At 41.0% G+C, this 20,236-nt stretch overlaps 4 protein-coding genes across 4 annotated transcripts in view; 2 read left to right on the plus strand and 2 right to left on the minus strand.

Moving 5' to 3' along the window:
• dagla (diacylglycerol lipase, alpha) overlaps positions 1 to 2,279 on the minus strand; it is a 38,553-nt gene extending 36,274 nt beyond the window's left edge. Inside the window, exon 1 of the mRNA XM_071531892.1 lies at positions 1,601 to 2,279. The gene's annotated coding sequence lies outside the window, so the exon portion shown is untranslated. The remainder of the gene's footprint in view (positions 1 to 1,600) is intronic.
• Positions 2,280 to 4,009: 1,730 nt separating this feature from the next.
• Positions 4,010 to 7,019, plus strand: LOC139654751 (cell cycle exit and neuronal differentiation protein 1-like). The gene is made up of 2 exons (XM_071531902.1): positions 4,010 to 4,130; positions 4,897 to 7,019. The coding sequence occupies exon 2, from the start codon at positions 4,964 to 4,966 to the stop codon at positions 5,252 to 5,254; it is 291 nt and encodes a 96-aa protein (XP_071388003.1). The 5' UTR covers positions 4,010 to 4,130; positions 4,897 to 4,963; the 3' UTR covers positions 5,255 to 7,019.
• Positions 7,020 to 10,326: 3,307 nt separating this feature from the next.
• Positions 10,327 to 12,409, plus strand: polr2l (RNA polymerase II, I and III subunit L). The gene is made up of 3 exons (XM_071531897.1): positions 10,327 to 10,428; positions 11,079 to 11,183; positions 12,087 to 12,409. Exons 2-3 carry the CDS (start codon positions 11,089 to 11,091, stop codon positions 12,193 to 12,195), a joined length of 204 nt encoding a protein of 67 aa, XP_071387998.1. The 5' UTR covers positions 10,327 to 10,428; positions 11,079 to 11,088; the 3' UTR covers positions 12,196 to 12,409.
• An 830-nt stretch (positions 12,410 to 13,239) lies between these two features.
• On the minus strand, positions 13,240 to 19,939 carry LOC139654744 (cleavage and polyadenylation specificity factor subunit 7-like). The gene is made up of 9 exons (XM_071531894.1): positions 19,462 to 19,939; positions 18,901 to 19,119; positions 18,685 to 18,788; positions 18,029 to 18,174; positions 17,573 to 17,915; positions 17,006 to 17,109; positions 16,189 to 16,333; positions 15,797 to 16,015; positions 13,240 to 13,705 (listed from the first exon to the last, which is right to left on the minus strand). Coding segments are annotated over exons 1-9 (1,365 nt in total). The 5' UTR covers positions 19,546 to 19,939; the 3' UTR covers positions 13,240 to 13,704.
• Between the last annotated feature and the right edge of the window lie 297 nt (positions 19,940 to 20,236).

Genomic DNA, 20,236 nt, shown 5'->3' on the forward strand with positions numbered 1-20,236 from the left:
TACTGAACGAGTATCTATTTTATTGCTTCCTTGTAGTTCTTAGCCTAGCTAATGACATCCACCCACCAGCCCAAGGTGCTGCTAACAAATCAATTAGTCAATAGTGAGGTAGAGGAGCCGGTTTTCTGGCACAAGAGGACGTGAAGAGAAACCCATACAAACACCACCAGGAGAAGACAGAGACAACATGTGAGCCTGGAGTCCTGGGAGGCAGCCGGTCTCTGTGAGGCTGCAGCCTCCAGGGATACAGTGCAACCAAGTGTAAACACACTGCTGTTCACACTCCTCTAACTGGCTGGGCTTGGCTATCTAGACTGTCCCATTTTTCTACAGACTGAGCCACATCTGATCCCAGGAAAGCTACTCTTTAATCTTGGTCACCCCTAAAATAGAGTCATAACTCAAATTAGCTCATTTTCCATCAGTCCATGATGAATGTGATACCTAACAGTTTTGTTTTGTTTAGTATTATTTGTTTTATTTAATTAGATCGTGTGTTGAATAGCTGCCTCTTGCCTCATGTTAGATAGGTCTATGACAAGAGCCTATGGTGTAGAAATCAGTCTAAATTCAGACAGGTAAATAGTAAAAGTCGGGATATGTGTCTGGTGTGTGGTCCAATACACATCAGTGTGCCATCAACAGCATCTCTGCTTGGGCTAGAGAGAAGCAAGCTCTGTTTTATCTGTTTGCCTGTTTGTCATAAGAAACTTCAACTAATGCTTATGCAAAACAAGAACGTGAGAAGTCTAAATTGAGTGCCATCTCATGTGCAATATGACCAGTCCTTCTTCATGTCTAGTCTTCCCTAGTTCCTCTTTCCTAATCTCTAGACTTTCAAAAATCTTAGCACCATCTCAGACTGAAATGTCATGCAGGATGTCTTGTGAGAAAATGAATTGGGTTTTCTATTATTACTATAAGCCCCCAGAGAAGTTCACAGGTGTCAGGGGAGCGCTGACACTCTCAAACTAAACGACTGTGAGTGACCGGCACATGTTGCAAAACTGACACCTCTTCCCCTGGTCATTTAAGACGAAGCACTGCTTATTAGTGAAGGCTGTTGTGCTTCGAGTGGCCTCAGACATTACGACACATGGGAAAGGAGAGCCACACATTTGGAGGGCAGTGTAAAAAAAATATAGATTTTCTTTCAAATATTATCCACAACTCGAAATCACAAGATGAACGCCTTGAGCATCAGTGACAAATGATAAATGGGTGTGACATTCCCCTTGCTGTTGCTGTACCAGGTTCTTATTAACATTAAACATGCCGCTATATATCAGCAGCCAAATGAAAAGCATATCACCCTTAACGGGGCTTTACGGGTCTGAGCAGGCTGCTTCTGCCGTGCAATAATCACAACAAATGTGTGATTCCAGCACGGACGGCGGCGGCAGTAGTTGTCTAATCTCATTTAAGGACAGCTGCTTAAAAGGTGGCATCCTGTAGGCCTAATGGAGATGTGGCCTAAGGGTTTTTTTTTTTTTTTACATCTTAAAACACCGCTCACACGGATGCATCAGGTGAAAGCCCACTCACGCTGCCCTACATTAACCGGTTTTCGGGTGTCAAGTCCCCTCATCCAGCCGCTCACCTGTATTTTGACGATGCCTTGCCAAGACCCACTGCATCGGCTCCGTTCGCTCTCCCATATCCTTCTGCTGCCGATCGCCTCAATCTCGCTCTCCCCGACCGACACCGACCGGCTCAGGGATAAAAAATAAAAAAAATCTCAAATGTAACCGATGAAATGATTTTCTACTATACAGACGTCATTACAACGGATCGCACCGGGATCCGGATGAATGGATCCAGCGGCATCAAAGGATTCAAGCGTCCTCGGGTATCCGCCGGGTCTCAGGCAAACCTGATAGAGAGACACATGCCATCAAACCGCGTAACGTTAGACGTTAAGTCGTTTTCTACCCGCTGGAGACTGGTTTGATTCTCGGGTGGGTTGCAACACGTCGTCGGCTTGTGGCAGTTCACTGACTGAGTGTCTTTTTCACGTCTCTTTACCGGAGTCCGTCATGATCTCTATCAAAAAAAGACAGTCCCTCGAGTTTAACGAACTAGACAAACCCGTCGATCCGCACGTTAGTAGCTTGTGTATGCCATCAACCGGACAAATCCCGAACCCCAGCACGGATGGCAGCTAAACGGCAGCATTTCCCGAGAAAACTGGCACCACCCCCCGGACAACATTTCTCCCAGAGAAAGGTACGTCGTGGCTATTCCCTTTTCCCATTCCGCTGCTGCCTCCTGAACGTCGAACCACCACTGCGCGGTTTACGTAGGAAATTTACGTCGTCTTTGACCTTACGATAGAGCCGATCGAGATTGCGTTGTTTACGCACACCTGATTCGGTTCTGTACATGGCAGCAAGTGTTGGGATCCTGCGGCGAAAGTGCGCCACTGGTGGTTTGTGAATGTCAAGGAATCACCGTGGGCGACTGGTTCAGAGAGATGAGTGTTTGGCGAGAGACTACAGCCTCATCAAGAGTCCGCTGTCAAAAGTCACCCAACCGGACCTCGGTGCTGATGTCTCCACAGGCTCCCTAAGGTCCTCACAACGGAGCTCACACTCAGAGACTGTCGTACTGTATGCTGTACCTTAAGCAGTGGATGACTCACAAAGGCTTACCTAAAGACAAATGCATTTATTTCATCTTGGTAATGCCACTATTGCGCATGCGCATTTCAATCTTGCTCAAAGCAATGTTCGTTACCATGGCGACGCATTAACGGAGCAATGTGGGCAAAACCAGGCTTGTTCGGGAGTCCATAAAACACGGATTTCACATGCTGGAAAAAACATAAACCTAAATTATATAAAACTATCGAACATTTAATGTGGTTACAAGTGCCACAATAGTTCTAAAAGAGTTACTTAACTACGCATGTGCGCGACGACTCCATTCTTTACCGAAGGTGGTTCAAGCGTAACTGTTGATTGTTATCTTGACACATATAGCGTTCTTTGGATACTTTTGACGGGGCTTGGATTAGCGTCACTTCCCAAACTTGGGAATAGGCGTGTTCTCAAAAGTCAAAAATCAATCCTGAATCAGGAAATCCTGATCTCATCACATCAACAAGAATCCACACAGCCTACTGCCAAGACTGCTGACCTCAGGGCTCGGGGTTATTCTGGCAGACTCTCTTGTCTGAAAATAGATTCCACGCTACCTGAAATAGTTGTCCTTTTCAATTTCAGCTGTATTCACTTTATGGTATTTAGACTTTATTAGGTGAATTATTAGCAAGAACAGGATCCCCTTTCATGGAGAAGGAAACAGCATGAATTATTTCCTGTACATCATAAAATGACCAAATAACCTATTATAAAATCATTAAGCAGCAGGCCAATCAAATTATCTTGTGGGAACTGACAGGACATGAGGATGAAAAGTGTGTTTCAATCAAAGGGGAAGTAGTAGCACAGCTAAACTGTTGAAAGGACAGATTTCTTACTAAAGTGCTGTTATACCTGTAAGAGAGAGAGATGAGAATACATACAGGTAATATGATGTTAAAGATTTAGTAATTTGAGAAAATAAATCAGCTAAACATTCACATTCATGAACATCAATCTAAGGAATGACAAAAAGTTAATTGACATGGTTACAGAAAACATCTTCTCATATTCACCACCAGAGTGTATGAAAATGCAAACTAGTATTAGTGGTGTATATCAGTATTAGGTTTTACATCAAGTAATATTAACATGACAGATATGCTGAAGAACAAATTCTTCAAACTATGTCCTATTTGTAAATTGCACTATGTCCCATCACTGGAGAAATGTTCAAATATCTGGACTTTGCCTTACTGAAATAACACTCACTGCAGGCCTAAAAACTCATAGTAATAATAAGATATAAATGCCATAAAAAACTCCAGGATGTATTCTCAAAGAGAGACACCCCCCTCTGCTGAGGAGCAGATGGTACATCCCGTTCTCTCCTCCTCTCTCTCTCCTCCCTCCGGCTCTCACTGTGTCCTCCATCTCTCCGCTTTCTCTCATTTGCTTATCTTAAGGACATTCAGAGTTCCAGCGACTGCCGAGATAAAAAATCATTCCATCCAGTCTTTTTGCAATCTCTACACAGCTGTTGGAGAGGTATGTGATGCTCGTATTTCCTCTCGTCAGATTGCTGCAATATTTGATATTAGGCATTTTTTAGGAGCTGCGCTGCCGAGATTCTGTCATCCAAGTTGCTATGATGTGTTCATTCCATTTCATCAGTATTTCTTTCTCTTTATTCTATTCCTCTCGTTCACTTTTTCTGACATCACTGATTTCCTCTGTTGCAGTCACTGTGCTCCTTATTTCTCTCCTCCATCTTGTCCTCCATTTATAGCTCATATGACTCATACAGTTTTACAGTGAGAGAGGGCGAGAGAGAAGGAGATAGATAGAGAGAGATTAAATGTACAGTTTTGGTTATTGCATCTAGGGATGGCTATGGTCAGAATGACAGAAACAGAGGTTCAGTCCTCGGCTGTGACTGAGCTCTTCTGCAGCTGCAGTGTGCCGTACTCCCTTCCTCCATTACAAAACTAGCAGATTATCCCATGAGAAAGCTTTACACAGGAAGCTGTCGGAACATTATTTCTTCAGTGGAAGTTTATTTCACAGCTGCTCTGACCAAAATAAACAACCCTCTGTCCCTCTGAGCATCAGGATGTCATCGCCAATGTCGTCTTTTTCCAAGGTCACATTTAAGGCCCCAGTGGCACATGACTGCTGTTACTGTACAGTGAATACAAGGATTTTTAAGGCTCTTCTGCGTGTCAGTATCTCAACACTCAGCAGAGCAGATGACATACTGTCTGAGCCTAATTCAGAGGGATAATCTGTCTGTGTGTTTGCTGTTTCTCCTCAGTGAAGCAGCACAGTGCCAACCTCAGAAAGTCTCCTCCTGACCAGACCACACCTCTGTTCCTGAGTCCATGGAAGCCAAGGCCAAGAGCGGGGCCCCAGCGCCCAAGGCGGCACCAAAAGCAGAGAAGAAGGAGCCAGCAGCCCCACGCAAGGCCGACCCTGCCCCCGCGGCCCCTGAGCCCGAGGCCCCCCCCGCCCAGGATGGGGCCGCAGAAGCTGAGGTGACGACGGAGGCCGACGAGGCCGCGGCCTCCGGCACAGACTCTCTGGAACACCTGAAGCCCTTTCTCATCGGCGGGGCGGTCATTGCTGCGGGAGCCATCTTGCTGGGAGTGTTGCTACTGGCGAGGAGAAATTAAAACCAACTTCATTATCACAAGCTATTTATTGGTTGGTGGGTTAGTGGGTCACTTGCCGATTGGTTCATAGACTTATCATGGTAGAGATGGGGGATGGGGAGCCACTGTGCATCTTATGTTTCTTTCAGTCTGACTTCGCTTGTAGTGAATTGAATCATACAAGATTTGAACAAGGCTTATATGGGGACATAAGTATACTTAGTATATGCATGAATTTGCTTCACTTCATTCTGTTTCATAAAAAACTCACACTCTAGTACTGAGCTTACATGCCAAAAGTCTTTAAAGCTAGCCTATTCAACTGCTTTATCTTGTTTAATCCAGTTTGCACAAATATTGAGAGAAGTACGCAATATTTGTTCATTCTTGCACCGGAAATGAGCTTGGTTCACTAAGAGTTATTCAAAAAATGAATTTGTAACACTGAAACTTCTTTTGCCAGAAATTAAAACTACTTATCAGAGTTGTAGGCATTGAGATTTGATTTTACTTTTAAATGAAAAAATAGACAAGGTTGGCCTAAAAATAGCTGGGATTGTGCATTGTGATGTCTTGCATACATTTTGGCTAAAACAATACTTAAGTTATGGTATTCAGCTCCCCTTCCTCCAGAGTTCAGGAAGGGAGACATGTGGTCCCTGCAGATCTAATTAGTCCAACAGAGAACTGCAAATTTGCAATTTATAAAGTCAACTTTTTCAGCGAGAAAAAAACATGAGCATGCACTGGATTAGGAATGGATTTTTGGTGGACGTTTGAGATAAAACATGTGGTAGTTTACTGTTATATGCCAGTGGCAGAGAATATAGAGAAGTTAATTCTTACTGTAGAATAAGCGAGAGCTTTCCATTTCACAGTCAAATTATGTCACAAATCTATAATCCTTTATACATTACACCACAGTCAAAGTTGTGGCTGGTTCAAACTGTTTACATCTTAGATAGTTATCTATAGCAGCCTGACCAGCCAGTAGAGTTGCAGTGTTAGAGTTTAAACCTGCTGCCAAACACATGATTTTTAACAGAACGGGACAGTTCTGTCTGTGCTCACCGTGCTCCCCTCATGTGGCATTAGGAAAAATCCTTGTTTTCACAACCTCATATGAGCCATATCTTACATAGGCAGCCTAGATTGTTTTGAAAGTGGGGTTTACATTAAATACTGTTGTATAGTTAACGTAAAGGAAAACTATTTTTGTTGAACGCTCCCCATGTTGTCGCTGCACAGAATATAGTCCGCTCACATGTACAGCTCATTGGGATGTCCCTGTTACATCGGTAGTTAGCAAGAAGGAAGTCCTGACAAATGCACTTCCTTGGTTTGTAAAATAGTTGTCACGGCATCTAGTATTTTCAACTCATCAGTGACCAAAAATCTTGCTCGATTACGAGCATACTTCACCACAGTCAACACCCCTAGCACTTACAAAATATACTTTGCCAACACCAAAACAACCTTCACCTTACATTGTACAATACAGTGTACTAAATAAAAAAAATCTCTTATTTATTTTCATTATTTCAAGAGCGTATAAATGCAATAATTCAGATAGGACTCCTCATTTTAGCACATGTGCTGTAGCAAGTTAATTGACATTGATGATGATGATGATGATGATGATGATGATGATGATAATGTTGATGATGATGATGATGATGATGATGATGATGATGATGATGGTGATGATATATTCTTGATATATTCCTACAACATATTTTCCTTATGCACACTCTCCTCTGCCCCCAAAGCTCTTAAATGTAAAAAAAAAAAAGAAGTGGTTCCCTTGTAATCAGACCTTTATTAAAGGCAATGAACCAGCCAAGTCAACATTTTTTGTGCTCTGAATGAAATAATTATTCAGAATTAGGGATCATGCATTTACAGATAGGGCTTCAGCTCTGGTGAGTTAATCAGTAGTAGACTAGTCTCTATCAAACTGATCATTCATTAGATTTTGAGATGTGAGAGAAACAATAATCAGGATGTAATTTTAGATTATCATGCTGAAACGCCCTCTTTGAGGTTCACAATTTAGCATTTTGGCTCTAAGCTTTAGGCCTTGCCAAATATTAATTTTGTTGGCCTAGTCTTATGTATTCTGTCAGACATATGTAGGATGCACAAAATGAATAACTAATCAACTGGAAAAGATCCACAGATGCAAATATCTTGGTCAAATTCAGTTTTTTCACCCTTAAGGTCAGGGTCATAAAGTCATAAATAATGCCTTCATTGACAATCTTCAATCAGTGAACAAAAAACAAACACATAACAGTGAAATAGTAAGACAAAATCAGTATCATGATAAAATCATTAGGCTTTGTGACTATTAATTATGACTGTTAAAACTGCAATAGAGAGGGCAGCAATGTATCTGCAAATTATATGTTTTCTGGTACATCTACTGTTCAGTGAGTACAATGAACTACTCATAATAATGTAAACTACTCATATTGTATACTATTTGATGTGTATACCCTGTTCATTATATGACCTGCTTTCTGACATCGCCTGGTATTCACCTGCATGCTTCACAGTATTGTCGTCTTCAGCACTAGATGACATCAATATACTGATTAGGCTTGGCTCTTAAAATACTTCTCAAAACGCAATCATGAAAATGAAATATCGGTGATTGATCAGATTCCACAAATGGTACACATGACAGTGTAAAAATACAATAATTTACTGCAGGTATGCTTACTGATAGTATGATTATACTTTGATTTGGAAAGTGGTTATTTACCAGAATCTCTTGCTGGCATAGCAGCCAGGAAATGCGTGGTGTGTGTTTTGACCGAGAACAAGTGAGCAAGGCTGATCAGTTCATTCAGCATGTACCACTGGTGACTGGGTCAAAAATTATTTTTTCAAAAAGATTCATTCGTTCATGCCTACCACAAAGCTATAGTAGCAGAACTGTCATACACCGTCCTCAGCTCTTGGTATAATTGTTCTATTTATTTATTGGGAGCGTCTTGAAAATTCAAGGGGTGGGGAGTTTTTTTCCCCCCAAAATAAAAGTATGGGCCAGAAAGTGAGCTTTGAAAGTGAGAAATCTCAGCAACAATAACACCATTAACCCCTGTCCATATATTATGGTAATTATGTACAATGGGGCAGTAAAAATCTGACTTATTGCCCCTTTAAAAGCAGTCTTTCCTAAGTCCAAGGTCACCCAAGGTACCTGCAGATCCAGCCACTCCTGTGGTCATTGTAGGTTCGAACCCTCAAGTCCAGTAGTGATGTGATGTATGAAGACAGTTGTGGAGAAAGTTTATACGGCTGGCTCTTTTCTTTCGAAAATATAATGATGCACAATAGCGTTATAGTTACCTCCATGAATGTATCTAAGGATGTAAGCCGAATTATTGACAGTGTAAAGGGGCTTGTTCATTACAAGTGGCCAAGTTTCATCCACAACTTTATGAACAAATTTCCAATATAGATTTTGAAAGTGAATTTATCATTAATCCACATGTCCAGATAATTAGAATAAGGGACACACTCAACGAGTTCCATTTAGAATGCAAATCCGGACATTACTGGACATTGCTATAGTCAAGTTTTCTGAAAACAACATATATTTTGTTTCATAGGCATTCAATTTACAATTTACAATTTCACATTTGGCAGACGCTTTTATCCAAAGCGACTTACACATGAGCATTCGACACAAGTTAAAAACTAATAAGAGCCCAATTCTCAAAAGTGTTGAAAGTGTACATTACAGCCATTTATCAGAGTGGCAATGTCAATATAGTACAAAGGATTGGGCCTAATAGGATCCTTGCAGAACCCCTTTAGTTATCTTTAAAAACTCTGAATGCACATCCCCCACCTTTGTGCATTGAGATCTTTCCGTCGGAACCACACAAAGGCAACAACGTCAAAACCAATGAGTGAAAGTCTATTGAACAGCAATGAATGATCAGCCATGTTGAATGCCTTTGACAAATCAACAAAAAGAGCAGCACAATGTTGTCTGTCATCCACAGCAGACACGATGTCATTGACAACTAGAGAGGTGGCAGAGGTGCTACGCCCAGCCCTGAATCCAGATTGATAACTGCTTAACATACAATATCTAATGGGAAAGGCCTTAAGGTGTTTACTAAAGCCTCCAGGGTTTTAGCCAAGCAGGACAATTTTGAGATAGGGCTGTAGTTATTTAATCGCCACCCTCATATAGTGGCAGCACATGAGCAGCCTTCCATGTCCTAGGAATTATCCTGAAACAACTGTTAGATTAAATGTGTATGCTCCATAATCAACAAAGTCGAATTTGAGAAAAAAATGATCTAAGGTATCCTTAGGGACTGCTGTCTTCAATATAGAGGGAAGCTTTATTTTTACTAGAAGGCCTTTGACTAACTAATGGGCTTAAAGCTGCCACATAGCCTATTCATTATCAAACAAACAGCCAGCTGCTGCAAATTTGTATTAAAAGCTATACTATATAGTATAATTATAGTTTATATAGTTACAGAAAGTCTATTGTTTGTTGATAGAATTCTGTCGGGTTTATAAAAGAGAAGCTGCATCAGAGTGAGGGATCAGAGGGACTCTACCTGCTATACTCAGAGAACCAACTCCATAACGTTATGATTATCCATTGCCCTAATTTCCTGACCCATCATGCCAAAGTAATATTGATTTAATGCATTCTGTGTAAATCATCATAATCTGGGCAAGAGGTTATATAACATTTACCTAGTTAGTTACCAAAAAAACCCCTGAAATATTGCCTATAATATTGCGTGTGACTATTATATGGGTTATATGTATTTCTGTTTCACCAGAAACGGTCTATTTGCATATCTTTTTTTTTTTTACATTTACATATACGTTATGTGCTAAATAATTTTATAGTATCCCACTAGAAATAATGCGTTGTTGTCGCATTTTTCTAGCATCAACCGTCAGGATTTGGATCTAGGTGAATTCTGACACCAGACTCTATCGCTTGGAATGAATCTGTCACACCACAGGCTGTACAAAACCTTCCAATATGCGTTAGTCCCTGGCGTGTTTTATTTTGAAAAACATTTACCGGAAGTAATTTATTTATACTTCCTGGTTCGGCATTGTGTGGTTAGCGCGTAGCGGTGTGGAAATCGTGCAGTATTTATCTCGCAATATAACATTCCTAACTAAACCAGTCTGTGACAGTGGTGAGTAACAAATACAGTTTTGATTGTATTATTCTTTGTGTTGGTCCCTAATTAGTAGGCCAAGTAACTTTGGCGTTAAGTCAACTAACCTACGGGAAAGATAACATGTTACGTTAACGTTAGTTAGCTAACCCATCGTTTAGCTCAATTTGCTAACACAAGGAGGAATTGTGCTTATTGTAATTATTAAACTTGGTTTATCGTTATCAGTTGGTTAACTATACTACCGCTAGTGCCATTAACAGACCATTTAATATAAACATTTTAAACTTCAACGTTACCTTTATGCTGGTTAATGTGAACGCAACCGTCATGCATGCTAGATAAATACCGCTAGCTACTAGCTAGACATCGATTGCTTGTGTCTAGTTTGATTAAAAAATGTATCCGGGAGATGAGTATTAACGTACCATTTAATCAAAAATATTTTAGTTGCCTAATGAGACAATTTAGACAAGTTTCTTCTTCGGCGCAAATTGTGCTATATTTGATAATGTTACTTAGTTGCTCGTGTGTAACGTTAGCAAACAAGTGTAGCATGTAACAAACTAACGTTATGTTCGTTAGGTAATCTAATCGAGTGATATGTAACGTTAGCGTTATAATCCCCGGTCAGAGATCTTAGCAATTTGATGTGCTTCTGTTCACAGGTGTCCGACAATGATCATCCCAATTCGGTGTTTCACGTGCGGAAAGATCGTGGGTAACAAGTGGGAGGCATACCTCGGCCTGCTGCAAGCAGAGTACACTGAAGGGTGAGATAAATACCTGCTACCTGCTGTAATCACACCCGAACGGCCTCAAGATGTCGCTGTAGATTACTTGCATCTTGAGTCCAAGCGCAGAAACCTTTTGGGGAAATCTTTACTGCGTTCTGTGCTGCCAAAGCAGCTTTGAAAAACTCAATTCAGTATGAGGACACAAAAAACTGATGTGTAAACTCTAAACCCATTTTATTCTCAAAATTAACTCAATAAGACTGAATATCCATTGAAAAGTGAAATTTGCAGGTGTGGTGATACTCCCTATTCATTTGAACGAGAGCAGGCATCAAATTTGTCAGAACGTTAGAAGATTAGGGCCACAAGTGAAAAGATTGTCCCTAATCCTCTTCTGTATGTTGGGGATTGTGGGAAGTGAGTGTTGATGGTCCTTTCTGTGTGGAGTTTGCATGCTCTCGTGTTTGCTCTGGGTGCTCCGATTTCCTCCCACATTCCAAAGACATGCAAGTCAGGTGGATTCTCTGAGACTTTTAACTGCCCATGGGTATAAATGTGATTGTGTGTGATTTCCCTGCTTTCCACCTAATGCATGCTGGGAAAGACTCCAGCCCCCTGTAACCCTAAATAGGAATAAGCGAGTAAAGGAAACAAACGTATGCGTTCTATATCCCTGAGGAGGAAGCATCACATTAAAGCCTTCTTGCCCATCAACTATTTGCTGCATGGTGTGCTGATTTCCTCCAAGGTTTTTCATTGTCTCCATTCAGACTCAAGATGCAAGTACAAATGAATAATGGAGACTTCTTGAGGCCATTTAGACCATCATCCCAGACTTATTCTCTGCAATGACATGTCATGTGCACTTCCATTATTAATTTATCTGTATGCCATGCATTATTCCTGACCGTTCTCCTCTCTTCCCCTCTTAATTTGCAGTGATGCCCTTGATGCCCTGGGTTTGAAGAGGTACTGTTGTCGGAGGATGCTCCTCGCTCACGTGGATCTTATCGAGAAGTTGTTGAATTATGCTCCCCTGGAGAAGTGATCGTTGTTGGCCGCCTTCACCAGAAGGACCACTGTCAAGAACTGTTAGATGGACTGACGTGGGTTGTGGCATGGACAGGCCTCCACAAGACATTATCACACTGGTGTGTGGCACTGCAGAGATGAAACGGCGGCCAGAGTGAAGACTTTTGTAACATTCTTAGTTTGGGTGTCCGACTTGACATTGTTTTTCTAAATAAAGCTATTAAATGACATTGTTACTTGCATTCCTAGCTTGTCTAATTATCAAAATCATATTCCCTTTGGTGCAGAGATTTTACCAGTCTAGTTCTATTGGAAGTTTAAGACCCAATTATACTTATGCAGTGATGTTTTATCTGTCCAGCTTTAGTATCAAAAGGATCTGAGGTGAAAAAGAATTCTCATGTCTGTACTTTTAAACAAAATTGCCGAAGTGCAGCTGCCAGCTGGCAAAGCAACATCTCACTGTTTTGGAGAAGGCAGAACATCCTTTTATTCTATTGTTTCACTTATTGTAAGTCACTCTGAATACGACTATCAAATGCTTAAAATGTAAATTGCTCTTATGATCAAAGCTGCTCCATCCATTCATATTCCAGGTTTACATTTGGTTTGGATTTCAATTTCAATAAACATCTGAGGCCTGTGACAATAAAGCTGGGCATCCTCTGGGGATCAGGCCTTTGGGGGAATGGGTGTTCCAAAAACCTCTACTATAGTGTTAAGATTTTCATGGATGAAAATGTTAGTCATGAGTCATGACCTATCTTTTGGTTAGTAAGTTACAGAGTGGCTATGGTGCTGACCATTTAATAGCACATAGTAAATGCACTCTTGATAAGGTCATGTGGTTCCTCTCAGTGTGAGCCTCTTTCTATAGGAGTCTTATGTCATTGCGGGCAGTTATTTACAAAAAAATAGCATAACAGCTACTGAAAAGACCCCGTTTATCTGTTCAACTGATATTTTATTACATTGTGTGTTTCGGAAAGGTACTGCTATTTGTACTCAGGCAGCATCAGAATTATCACTGATTAGCAACAGGTAGTCGGTAAGATTTTGAAGACCGATACAAAGTGCAAATACAGTTTCAAAAATTAGATTCACAAATGGTTTTTATAGGAACTTCCTGAAACATCTTTGCAGCCCTTGGTATGCAAATGCCACAGAACTGTTAAATGCCTTAAGAAATATCACACACTAAAATTATATTTTCAGGGAATGTTATTTATCTTCTTTATACAAAAGAAAGGGATGAAGACATTACACTGTATAACATAGGTAATTAAGGTCTCCTGCGCGTGCAAGTATGGAAAACTGACTTTTCCAACCACAAACCAACCACATCTTTTCATAAAACAGGTAAGAGTCCAAGTGTGCTCATCGGCGACTGGAGAACAATGAAATGCATTGGAAATATGTCAGTCTCACCATCAGTTCCTCCTCCATAATCCCAGATGCCTGTACAATTTGGTGCAGAAATAAAAGTCCTGTCTTCATTCTGCTTCACACTTAAAGGCCAGGGCAGTCTGGGGAGAAAAAGACACACTTTTCAAACTCCTGTAACCATAATCACAGTAAAGAACACCCTCTAAGCTGGTATTATGGTTTTCTAACTGTGTTTATCAACATTTGTATTGATTGAGACACTTTCTTTGTATCAATGTTTATATTCATCTCAAAGCTCTGCAGAAGAAGCATGATGTTCTCATTTACTCTGCCCCACTATCATACTATCTCAGAGCAGTTTATAGCCATATACTGAAATCAAAAAGGCAGGGAAGATATGACAATATGGTATGAAGAGTCTGGTGATGTTTGTGTTGCAGACTTCTACAGGTCATTACACAGTAAAAATGATTGACTACTAACAACAACTAGTTAATTGACCTTAATGAACCTTAATCTGTCCAAATGGTGTTGGGTACGCTGAAACAGAACAGCTGGAACAAAAAGGCCTGTAGTTCTTAAACTGATCAAGAAATCGAGAGAAATCAAGAATGCTTTATGGAAATTATTCACATGGGTAAAAAACCTCTAAGTCATTGCTTAGCTATAGAAAAGTTTTGTTGGCACCCTTGATAAAGCAAGAAAACAGCATCTACATGTATTCTGCCATATTCTACATTGCGAAAAGAAAATCGTTAACCACTTGAACCTCCTACATAATTTTTAATCTGGTTTCAGAAAGTCACATTCCAGTGATTCATGATTCTCTACCTCCCTGATTATATCAGGAAAAAAAAGATTAAGGGAAGTTGTGAGGCAGTCTGTTGGACTTCCAGAAGGGTTTTGATAGCATATACAATGAGTCATTATTAGACCGAAAAGATCCAGTGCATGATTGGAGTCTTAACATCCCATCTGAGAGAGATCAGAGGGTTGAGGTTGGTGACAACTGCTCAGTTACCATTCCTGTAGTTTGTGGTTCCTCAAGGTTATGGGGATGGTGCACTGTTGTTATTACTGTATATTAATGTCACTTAAGCAGCTTGTAACATATTTGTTGCTGTGTGCTACTGATCTTGCATTAATGGAGTCTTATAAGCAAGCAATCTTCAGGATGTCCTTTGAGAGAAACTAACCAGAGCCAGTGTCTGTCTCTGAAAATTAACTCTCCTTACACTTTGGAAATCCGAGTCCATTCTGAATACCGGAGTTAAAGCTCAAGGTAGGAAAAGTTGACAATCTTTTGCGAAACACAGAAAGTCAAAGTCATCTTTTTCCAAACACAGAAAGTCAAAGCAAAAAGTAACTTCTTTGCCAGATTCAGGAGAGGGATGTTCTGAAGTTACTCTGGCATACAGCTTGATACAATGCCATTTTGACTGTGCCATTTCACCATTTCTTAATTTTCAGATTGGATCTTGGAGAAGCAAACTGCAGGTGTGGTCTGAGTGGTGCTGGGCCTCTGACCTTTTACCATTTAGGAGAGAGCCAGTTCCAGGAGCTTCACTGACTTCCTATGGAGGTTAATGCCACTCAGCTGAAGCTCAGTATGAAACAACTACCAGCAAAACTACCTTCTCCAGTCAGAGAGTCTCTGTCACTACATCTAGTGTAGCTGACCTCAGCCTGGTTAGGTCTTATAACATGACAGGTGAATGTTGTTTTAGCTAGTCATGTCCTCCAGGTGGAACTGGTTACTTGTGGACATCAGGCAACCAGGTCATATCACTAAATCATAACACTTGTAAATTAACCAGAGCTAGCCAGCAAATGCACAGCTACAGAAATCGTTTGAACTTAAATCAACTTAAATTATTTAACAATGATTTAACTTAAACAAATGAACACCCATCTGTTTTGGAATCTCCAATCTAAAAGATTATTTTCAATATGTATATACCAAACAATGTAATTTCTTCAACTTTTCTTTCTTGGAATGTAGCTCATTACCTTTGCTATTACTGTATAATTTTTAGCTCGTTTTTGCCAAGAATGTCAATAAGTTTGGAGGGTGTTAAATAAGTTTTAAGTGAGGGGAGGCTGAAAAAGGATTTGCATATTTGATCCAATATACAAAGAACCACAAAGATGGTATTGATAAAGAAACACAGATTTGATTGGTGAGGATGAGCTAAAAACAGAAGTCATATAACAACGAGGAGGAAGCTTACCAAGCTAGCGGTATCGGTCTGTGATCTCTATGCCTGTCCCGTTCCCGCATGCGGTCCTTGTCCCTCTCTCCACTCCAGGAACGCTCTCTCTGTCTTCGAGACACTCCTGCCCCCTCCCAGCCGTAGGAATCCTCTCTGTCCCGTTCTCTGTCCCGGTCTCGCTCTCTGTCACGTCCCCTGTCCCGCTCTCTTTCTCTCTCCCAAGAACGATGGCCAGTCCTGCAGAGAAGTATTGTGACATTGCTTGTGTTTACACATTGACATGGAGCTGACTGATCTGAACGCCTATACCAACTGCAAGTATGAGAGAAAACAGTGGGAGCAGAATGATTTCAGCATGGACAATAAGATGCATCATGTATGGGAGTCCTGAAATACAATTAGATAAAAACCTGTAGCCGCAGTTGCCCTGGATGGAGACTAGACAGTCCTTGAGTGAGGTGACCAGGGCCTGGCAACGTTCATCTCCATACACTCTGGACTGCTTAATGACTGCAATGGCAGTCAAAAGAGTCTCCATGGCCACCCGCAAGTCTCCTGCAGAAGGAACAGACAGGTTGTTGTAAGGTAGTCAAGCACTTCAATGGTGTTTAAATTAAATTACATTTTGCAGCAATTCCCAGCATTGAAATACACATGTCTTGATAACAAAATACTGTTTTTGTTTAAAAGTTAGCATTTACACATGTGCATGTACACATCCCAGCAGTGAGCTGGTCAAGTATGAAGGTGAGGAACATTTCAAACATCCATGCATACCCAAACTGAAAATGGATATTACTAAGCTAAATGGGGTGGGGAAGAGGTCAGGAAAGTGGATTTTTATTAAAATTTTTTGCCAATAATAAGGAATAGGCCCACCCTGCCAGTAGGAGGAACCAGTCTTTTCCATATATGGCTTACACAGTCTAAAACAGATGTGGCTATCGGCACAATATTCACATGAGGGCCAGCTATGTGTTAAAAGTCGCTTTACTGTATCGGTACTGGTGAAGTATTCTTGTTTTTTTTTTTCTTGTTTTTTTTTTTAAATCAAAAGAATCTGCAGCCGTGATTTCCCACTTCTGTGGTGGGTTAGGGGAAAATGACTAACTGTAAGGTTATTTATTCATCAATACTACCACAATCTGAAGGGCCGCATGATTACTTGTGCCCACCTAATTCTGTGTTCTCTCTTCCACTGCGCAGCCTATGAAAGTTTGTACTTACCAGTTGTGGCTCCAGACACAGCCTTGGTGATGGCACTGCTGGCAACAGCTTTATTTCTGTTCATTAGCTCCTCAAAATCTCCATCTGAAGTTTGAGGCGTGTGTCTGCAAGAAACAAGGATCAGTTATCACACTAACTGGCAGATTACTTAGCCACCCACAGAAGTTGTTGGTACTGCAAACAACCCATTACTGTTTTAATTAATACATAGAAGTTGTTGGTACTGCAAACAACCCATTACTGTTTTAATTAATACATAGAAGTTGTTGGTACTGCAAACAACCCATTACTGTTTTAATGAATAATTGTTACGCATGACAAAGACACTGAATCCTTATCCTTCAATATGTTCTATTTGTTGTATTATCTTCAATACATTTGTATTTGCTCTATTATCTTCATATGTTCTATTTTATTGTATTCTTATCCATATCCTTGTCTTTTGCTGCAGCAATGATCCAAATTCCCTAAGGGTGTCATTAAAGTTTAATCTTATCTCATTAAAAAACATTGCATGTTTCTCGTAGTTTGCAATACTCATAGAGAACAAACAGTAGATGTGCTCACTTTTGTTGGCTGTAAGCTTTGCTGCTGTGGCTGTCATGGCCCGGGGAGAAAAACGCTGGATTGATGTGAAGACTGGGAGACGGCTGGCTAGCAACATGGACCGGCTGAGGGGGGAACAGGTGGGGTGCCAGGGGCGGAGGGATGTTTGGTGGAAGATGTGGGAAGGGAGGAGGCGGGTGACGAATGAAAGGGCTGGATAGTGAGGGGAACTTGTTTGCAAGAGGGTGTGCAGGAAAAATGGGGGGTATAGGGGGAGGGCTGGACTCCTGTGATAATAATGAGGGAATCTTATCCGTAGTTTCAGAGTCCTTGGAGTCCTTCGAATTAACACGCAGGGGTATACCTATCGAGAGCACATTGTTTTTACAGTAAAGGGGAGCATAATAGTCATTACATATGGCAATTTTGTAATATGATGTAATTTATATAATATTTTCTGACATGATGCGTTCTTACGTTTATTTGCTGTGGCCTCAAACATAGCAAGGTTCTGGCGAGTGGCAAAGCGACAGTTTATCCTCTCCCCATTTACTTGACATTCTGGTATTTTCTCCAACAATTTCTTCAATGACTCTTCTGTGGATACCACCATTTCTGCATAGCTGTGTTACAGAGTAAAGGAGAGAACATGGGCCATGTCACAGAAAGAAGAGCCACATCTTTGATACATCTAAACAAACAAGACTGTAAGGCTGCAACTAACAATTATTTTCATTATCGATAAATCTTGATTATTTCTTCGATTGATTGATTAATCATTTAGTCTATAAAATGTCAATGTTCAAAAATAATGATAATTGCCCATCAAAAGTTACCAGAGCCCAGAGTGATGTCTTAAAATTGCTGTGTCTCACTGATTGAAACATGCTCAAGTTTGCTCATGGATGTTGTTGTGCATTTTTTCAACCATACCTAAAACTATGAGAGGATTACATGGGGGAGAAGAAATAGGTTACTGATTGTGCAACACTAATGGCACAGACCACTGAAATCTGTTAGCAGCTGTGTCATCTGCCCACCTGATCCCGCACGCAGCCAGGCATGCTGCAAACATTTTGTCAGAAGCTGTCCCACGAGAGTCTAGGGAATGTGCCGTCTCCATAATTACTCACCCTCTCGACTGGCCATTGGCTCTGTTCTCAGCAAATTTGACTTCTGTGACGTCCTTCACCCCCAAAGTTTGGGCCATGGTAATAAGGTCTCTGTCGGATGTCCACTGGAGGTAGCAGCAGGTGTTGAGAGGGAGAGGATGAGAGAATGACTGGAGGGTTAATAACAAATACTAACAAAGAGAAGTGGGCAAAAAGGTCCTTTCGTGTGCGACTCACCCAGGGGAAATTGCCAACGTATAAAGCAAGTTTCTTCAATGAGTTTCCTCCACTGTGGGTGTTCGGTTTTGGTGTTTTTTTCTCCTCTTTAGCTGGTTTCTCCTTACAGGCAGGGGTGACCACATTCGAAGGCACTTCCTTTTTGTCCTGATCGACTGAACCGGTCAGAACAGCATCATAAAGATCGCTTGCCTCAGCGCTTTTGTCGAAATCACCATCCTATGGGATTGAAGTGAGCAACAGTCATTTCTATAATATACTGTATATACACATTACATTCTGCACACTGTATATTCTGTAGAGCATGGTAACACCACTGCCAGGGTTAGGAGTATGAATCCCACCAGGGTCACCCATGCTGCAAATGTATGTACTCTACCACATGACATTATGTCAATATATAAGCCTCCATTCAGTCAAAGGTGTTTCAACTTTCAAGCAGGAGTCTTGATTTAAAAGCCCACTTCCAAATAGTTTTTCAAATCGTCAACTTTGTATTCCCGTACTGTTCCTGACGCATTTGCTGCGATGCCTTTCCCAACACATGTCAACCCCACTAACCTCGTCGTTTTGATTTAGGTCGCCGTAGAGATCTATGAGATCCTTCTGAGAGCTACTACCGGCTGCAGGTTGTGCAGCAGCCATCCTGAAGGCCTAAATTGATCTGGGAGATGGCACTGCAGCTGGCTGTTTGTTTTAAATTTATTTTCAATGTAGCTGGCACATGCACACTGTAGCAATCATCGATGCATAACAACAATAGGTGCACTGTCAATATCTAAGACAGATCATTTGCCATGTTTTGGTTCTAGCTAGTTAACTAACGCATCTCTCTCAACTCCCCGGAAAATGATGGAAGTCGTAAAATATAACGATAAACTGACTATACGTTAAGAGGCCAACGGTCAAGAAATAATCTTCCAACGGACAGTATGGCGATACATGCACGTTTTCCTGTCTGAGAACACAAACAGCCAATTTCCGATTACAGTAGACTCGCTCTGTTTTCCAGCTAAATGCTAATATATCTATTCGTTAACATTTGAGTGCGTTGGCGATATTTTACCGGTTAACAACAACACACAAAATGTTGGTTCCCATGCGTAGCGTCGCTTCTTATTCTGTGGTGAGGACAAATCTAATTAAAGGATTTGTACAAGATAATTACAAATAAATCAATCCAGTAGTAAACTGCAGCTACAGCATCGACGCTTATTTTTTGTGTTTTGTACAGATGCCAATTAACGCTACCTCACCAATATGGCGTCAGTGTGTGTCCAGCTTTTTTCTCTTCCCTCAGTTTGCCGTTTGCTGTGACGTTGAGATCTGCTTGTGT

This window comes from Centroberyx affinis, unplaced genomic scaffold (genome assembly GCF_046629955.1).
Source record: "Centroberyx affinis isolate AG114_WGS23_722 - 3 ecotype Tasmania unplaced genomic scaffold, CSIRO-AGI_Caff_v1 ptg002148l_1, whole genome shotgun sequence".
Taxonomy (NCBI): Eukaryota; Metazoa; Chordata; class Actinopteri; order Beryciformes; family Berycidae; genus Centroberyx; species Centroberyx affinis.